Genomic DNA, 6,446 nt, shown 5'->3' with positions numbered 1-6,446 from the left:
GCATGACCAAAACACAGTAGTCATGCAAAGAAAGAAAGGAAGAGCGGATGACAAAGGGAGTTAAGCCAGAAGCACAGGCAAAATAGGTACCATTAGGTGCTAACAAGTAGGTGTCGGAGGAGGAGGAGTTGGAAATATCGAGGGTGTCATTGCAAACATCAAGCAGCTGGCTAGGAAGTAAGGAATTGGTAGGCTTAAGGCAAAGGACAGGGCCCACGACCTGTCCGACCATAATACCATGTTGAGGTTGTGTGTTCCAACGGTGATGAGTGGGATCAGAGGTAGAGTTAAGGGTGCCAAAGACGGCAACACCTTCATAAAAGGGGGGTTGAGGAGAGAAGCAAAGCCAACATCGTTCGTAAGCTGGGTCTGTGAGGGCTAGAGCAGAGGCATTCATAAGATTTAAAATAACTTGAGAAGAGGAGGATGGACCTGAAGGCAGAGTAAGCTGACGGAAGGAGGGGGAGGCGGAGGCGAGAGGGGATGGTGGAAGAGGAGCACGAAAGGGGACACCCCAGTTAGGGTAGAGGAAGGTGTTGGGGCCCACAGATAGGGGATGAGAAAGGGGTAATTGTTTAATGAGGCGAAGGGAAAAAAGGAGACCGTAATCGGTACCCTTGAGGTAGTCTGAGTCCCCATTGTACTGGTTGGGTCCAGTGATGTTTATGTCCGGCAGCAGTGAAATTGATGAGGATAGGGTTGCACCAACAGCGAGTGGTGGAGGAAGTGTCACAGTTAGGGAATGGAAGAGAAGGAGGCGGGCGTGTAACCGTGATGAAGTCCCAAGAGGAGGATGGTAGCCAGTAGGTAGTTCTGGTGGTTTCGCAGCCCCAGGAGGCGCAGAAATAGTGGTTGTGAGAACCGCATTTGTGATTGACGGAGTGGGGACGGTGGTTTCCAGGACAGACGTAAAAGGTGTTTTTGCCATTGGGGTCGCTTAAGAGATTTCTGCGAAAGATGGATCCACAGCCGGGAGCAGCAGGGGTGTAATAATCGTAGTGGTCGACCGCACGGGTTTGAGGCAGATGATAGCCAGCCGTGCCCCAAAACCAGCTGGCACCCAAAGCAAGGGTGCAAAGATCAACTTGCAGCGTGGGCCAAGGAATGAAGGTGGAGAGGATGGACGTGTGGTTAGCGATGTCGCCAGCTTCGTTGATAATAAGCCAGTGTAATTGAAGACACGGTAGCGTTCATTATGCTGTGTAGGGTGGGTTGTCGGGAGCAGGAACAGCAGGATCAGTAGGGCATTCATTTTCACAGGCAGGGTCGGAAGCAGCGGATTCGGGAGCAGCAGGATCTGGAAGAGAAGGAGGGATGTGTTTCTCAGGGCTGGGAGCCCTGGGTGGGTTAAAATGCTTGACCAGCCTATCAGGGAGCCAGCATGTTTCTCCTGTGTCAGTGTTATGGACACAAGCATGGCCTTTGCCCCAGATGAGGACGGGGTGGGGTCCTTTCAAGAGGCCAGAATGGACATCTTTCCATAAAACAGACTGGAAAGTACTGGCAGTGTTGGGATGCCAGTAACGATCAGCCGCTGAGCAGCCCTGAAGATCCAGTGACAGGAAATTAAGCACAAAGAGTACATGTGTGAGCAGGAGGCGGTGCTTGCTGCGGCGAGTGTACAAAGTTTCGCCTTCGCCCGGGAGTTTGAGGAGCATGTTTTTTAGGGTTTAATTAGCTCACTCAACAATGCCTTGACCCTGAGGGTTAAAGGCGATTCCAGTTTTGTGCAGGATGCCAAATTTTGCACAAAAGTCTTGAAACTTGTGGCCAACATAGCCAGGACCATTATCGGTTTTGACATTTTGGGGCACTGCCAGGATAGTGAAGCAATGAAGCATGTGCGCAATTACATCAATAGAGGATTCCCCAGTTTGTAGGGAAGCACAGATAAATCCACTAAAGGTGTCAATGGTGACATGAATGTATTTGAGGTTGCCAAATGCAGAGTAGTGAGTAACATCCATTTGCCAGAGTTCCCCGGGCACTAAACCACGGGGGTTAATACCCACGTGAGGTTCCGGAAGGGAAAGACAGGATTTACAAGAACAAACAATATCACGGGCTTGTTCTCAAGTAATAGCATATTTTAGGCGAAGAGTTTGCGCATTAAGGTGGTGAAGCCAGTGAGCAAGAGAGGCCTGCTGCAAAGGAGACTGAGAAGAGGGAGAACGAGAAAGCGAAAGGAAGAGGGCGGAGGAGGGGGTGCGGGTGGCTTCATCCACGTGAGCATTGCCCAGAGTTAGCGGACCTGGAAGGCCTGAATGAGCACGGATATGAGACACAAAAAAGGGGTTGGAACGTTATAAAATGAGTTGCTGTATATTAAAGAAGAGGGAAAAGGCAGGAGTGGAGGGTTTAATAAATGGGACAGTTTCCAGAAGAGGCAGAGAGGACGCAATGTAATGACTGTCAGTGTATAAATTAAAGGCCTGAGGAATGGTAAGAAAGACCTGATGAACCGCTTCCAATTCAACAAGCTGTGCAGAGGAGTGAGTAGTGGATGAAATGTGACGGGAACCGTCAACGGAAAAGGAGGCTGTACCATTGGAGCTGCCATCCGTAAAGACGAGGGAGGCCTGTGGAATTGGCTGTTTGGTGATTGTAGGAAACACAACAGGGTGTGTGTTGAGAAAATGAAGAAGCTTATTAGCAGGAATGTGTGTAGAAATGGAGCCTTGAAAGTAGGTGAGAAAGAGCAGCCAGGATTGTTCCTGCTGTGCGAGCCAGGACAGCTGCTGAGGGGAATATGGGACAATAAGTGTGTCGGGGTGTTTAGCAAAGAGCTTAAGAGAAATGTCACAACCTTGTTGCAGAAGTTGAAGAACTAAAGCTGGGTAGGTGGAAAGAATTTTAGGAGGAGTGGAGGGAAGATGGACCCAGTAGAGGGGGTCTGTTTGCCAAAGGACGGCCGTAGGAGTGACAGCTGTGGAACAAACAATGAGTAACAAGGGGGCAGAGGGATCAAAATAAGTGATAAACTGGTTTTGAATGGCATGATTAACGAGTCAAGTGCAGAGCGCGCCTCAGGGGTGAGAGAACGGGGGCTAATTGGATTAGAATCTCCTTGGAGAATATCGAAGAGGGGTTTAAGATTTCCTGTGGAGAGTTTAAGATAAGGGCGAAGCCAATTAATGTCTCCAAGAAGGCATTGAAAATCATTAAGTCTCTCTCTCTCTCTCTCTCTCTCTCTCTCTCTCTCTCTCTCACACACACACACACACACACACACCAACAAAACACTCGCCCTGTTTTTTCTCTCTCTCTACTTTTTATTTTTTATTTTAATATTATTTTTTGGGTGCTCAGGGGTTACTTTTTTTTCAGTGCTCAGGGGTTACTTTTACTCTCTCTCTCTCTGTTTTTTTTTCCTCTCTTTTTTTTCTCTCTTTTTTTTCCTTTTTATTTTTTTATTTTTTTTATTTTATTTTTTATTTTTTGGTTTTGGGCCACACCCAGCGTTGCTCAGAGGTTACTCCTGGCTGTCTGCTCAGAAATAGCTCCTGGCAGGCACGGGGGACCGTATGGGACACCGGGATTCGAACCAACCACCTTAGGTCCTGGATCGGCTGCTTGCAAGGCAAACGCCGCTGTGCTATCTCTCCGGGCCCCTGCTTTTTAATTTTTTATTTTTATAGTATTTTGCTTTTTGGGTCACACCTAGCAGTGCTCAGAGGTTACTCCTGCTCTGTCTCTCTCTGTGTTTCTTTCTCTCTGTCTCTCTCTGTTTTTTATTTCTTTTTTATTCCTTTTTATTTTTTTATAGTATTTTGCTTTTTGGGTCACACCTGGCAGTGCTCAGAGGTTACTCCTGCTCTCTCTTTGTCTCTCTCTTACTTTTTTTTCCTTTTTATTTTTTATATTATTTTTTTTCTGCCCTCCCAACCAATTTTTTTGTTTTGTTTTGTTTTTTTGGGTCACACCCGGCAGCGAGGGGGTTCCTCCTGGCTCTATGGTCAGAAACCGCTCCCGGCAGGCTCGGGAGACCGTATGAGACGCCGGGATCGGAACCACCGTCCTTCTGCATGCAAGGCCAAAGCCTTACATCCATGCTCTCTCTCCGGCCCCTCTTTTGAGAGCTTGGTGACCTTCCCTGATGTAGCCATGAGCTTCTCCCCAGAGGAGTGGGCATGCCTGGACGTTTCTCAGAAGAAACTCTACAAAGATGTGATGCTGGAGACCTACGAGGACCTGCAGGCAGTAGCAGGGTATTTTGGGGTAAAGCCTGCGCTAATCACCTGGTTAGAAGGAGGAGTCCTGGAGAGGCTGCCACAAAGCCTGTTTGCCGCAGAACTCAAGCCAGAAATCCATCCTTGTCCCTTCTCCAATCAGAACTTCCTCAGTCATCACATGAAACAAAGTCATCCCTCTTGGATCCTCTTAGAAACATCTGCAAGAAAGCCCCCTCAATCAGAGACTTCCCATCCACGTGATCAGAACCAATGGTGCCAGCATTCAAAGAATGACACATTTGAAAGTCAAAAGCATGAAGAAAGCTCCATACATTTGGCTAGTAGGATGAAGCATAGAAGAAATTCAATAGTGTTTCCTCGACTATTGAGCAGCCAAGTAGGTAGCGCTGGTAAACAGATGACAATGGAGGAAGACATTAACACAGGCCTGAAGGAAAATCCGAAGGTAGTTTCAGAGATAGACTTGCCAATAATTTCAAGAGACAAGTATGTAAGGCCTGAGAAAGGCTTCAGTGATGGATCAAATATCATCACACATCAAATGACTCACACAGGAGAGAAGCCCATGTTTATAGAGAGTGTGGACGAGGCTTTGGTCAGAGGTCAGTTCTTATCAGACACCAGAGGACGCACACAGGGCAAAAGCCCCATATTTGCAGGGAGTGTGGGCATAGCTTCAGTGTGAGGTTAAGTCTCATCGCACACCAGAGAACACACACAGGGAAGAAGCCCCATGTTTGCAAGGAGTGTGGGCTTGGCTTCAGAGTGAGTTTACATCTCATCAGACACCAGAGAACACACACAGGGGAGAAGCCCCATGTTTGCAAGGAGTGTGAGCGTGGCTTCAGTAGGAGCTCAAATCTCATCAGACACCAGAGAACACACACAGGGGAGAAGCCCCGTGTTTGCAAGGAGTGTGGGCGTGGCTTCAGAGTGAGTTCACATCTCATCAGACACCAGAGAACACACACAGGGGAGAAGCCCCATGTTTGCAAGGAGTGTGGGCGTGGCTTCAGTAGGAGCTCAAATCTCATCAGACACCAGAGAACACACACAGGGGAGAAGCCCCATGTTTGCAAGGAGTGTGGGCGTGGCTTCAGAGTGAGTTTACATCTCATCAAACACCAGAGAACACACACAGGGGAGAAGCCCTTTGTTTGCAAGGAGTGTGGGTGTGGCTTCAGTGAAAGGTCATATCTCAGGGCACACCAGAGAACACACACAGGGGAGAAGCCTCATGTTTGCGAGGAGTGTGGGTGTGGCTTCAGTGTGAGGTCAAGTCTTATCACACACCAGAGAACACACACAGGGGAGAAACCCCATGTTTGCAAGGAGTGTGGGGTGGCTTCAGGGTGAGTTCACAGCTCATCAGACACCAGAGAACACACACAGGGGAGAAGCCCCATGTTTGCAAGGAGTGTGGGCGTGGCTTCAGTGGGAGGTCAGATCTTATGGCACACCAGAAGACACATAGGAGAGAAGCCCTATGCAAGGAGTGAGTTGTGTGGCTTCATTCAGTTCACACATCTCAGCAGACACCAGAGATAACACACGGAGGAAGCCAGATTGTGTAGGATTAGCACCAGATGACACACAGGCAAGAAGTCCCATATTTGCAGGGATTGTGAGCAAGGCTTAACTCTGAAATCAAGTCTTATCACACACCACAGGATGCAAATGGGAGAAACCATATGTTTGCAGAGAGTGGGCGAGGTCAAATTCCATCACACTAGAGGATGCACAGACCCGAGAAGCCCTACGTTTCGAAAGTAGATGAGGCTTTGGTCGGAGGTCAAGTCTCACATGCCAGAGGAAACAGGAAAGCCCAATTTTTGAATAGAGTATGGGCAAGACAACTGCCAGAATTCGTATCTTATCACACATGGGGACCCATTTAAAAGTCAATCTTTCAAGAAAAGGTGACTAATAAAAAGCATTCATAGCATTCAAAGAAAAAAAACTATCAACGAAATATACATAGTGTTTCCAAGAAGGATGAGGGGAAAGTTTGTTTGTATTTTACACAAAATAAAACATTACAGATGTTAAAAAAAAAAAAGAAAATCATTAAGTGTTTTAAGGTGTTGTGTACGAATTTGTACCTTTTGGGTTTTGACTTGGGATGGTAGAAGCTCGAAACCTAGAAAAAGATGTGGTGGAGAGATTTGCACTTTATCTGATGAGATACGAAAGCCTTTGGAGGATAGAAGGGAAATTAATTGGGAAGAGGCTCAGCGCAGAAGGGATTTATCC

The 6,446-nt window shown here is 47.5% G+C and overlaps 1 protein-coding gene across 1 annotated transcript; it reads left to right on the top strand.

The window, feature by feature from the left end:
• Nucleotides 1–4,072: 4,072 nt before the first annotated feature.
• On the top strand, nucleotides 4,073–4,878 carry LOC126008589 (histone-lysine N-methyltransferase PRDM9-like). Its single transcript, XM_049772853.1, has one exon. It carries the CDS (start codon nucleotides 4,105–4,107, stop codon nucleotides 4,876–4,878), a length of 774 nt encoding a protein of 257 aa, XP_049628810.1. The 5' UTR covers nucleotides 4,073–4,104.
• The last annotated feature ends 1,568 nt before the right edge of the window (nucleotides 4,879–6,446 follow it).

The sequence above is a fragment of the Suncus etruscus genome, chromosome 5 (genome assembly GCF_024139225.1).
Source record: "Suncus etruscus isolate mSunEtr1 chromosome 5, mSunEtr1.pri.cur, whole genome shotgun sequence".
Taxonomy (NCBI): Eukaryota; Metazoa; Chordata; class Mammalia; order Eulipotyphla; family Soricidae; genus Suncus; species Suncus etruscus.
This window is presented reverse-complemented; position numbering and strand designations above follow the sequence as displayed.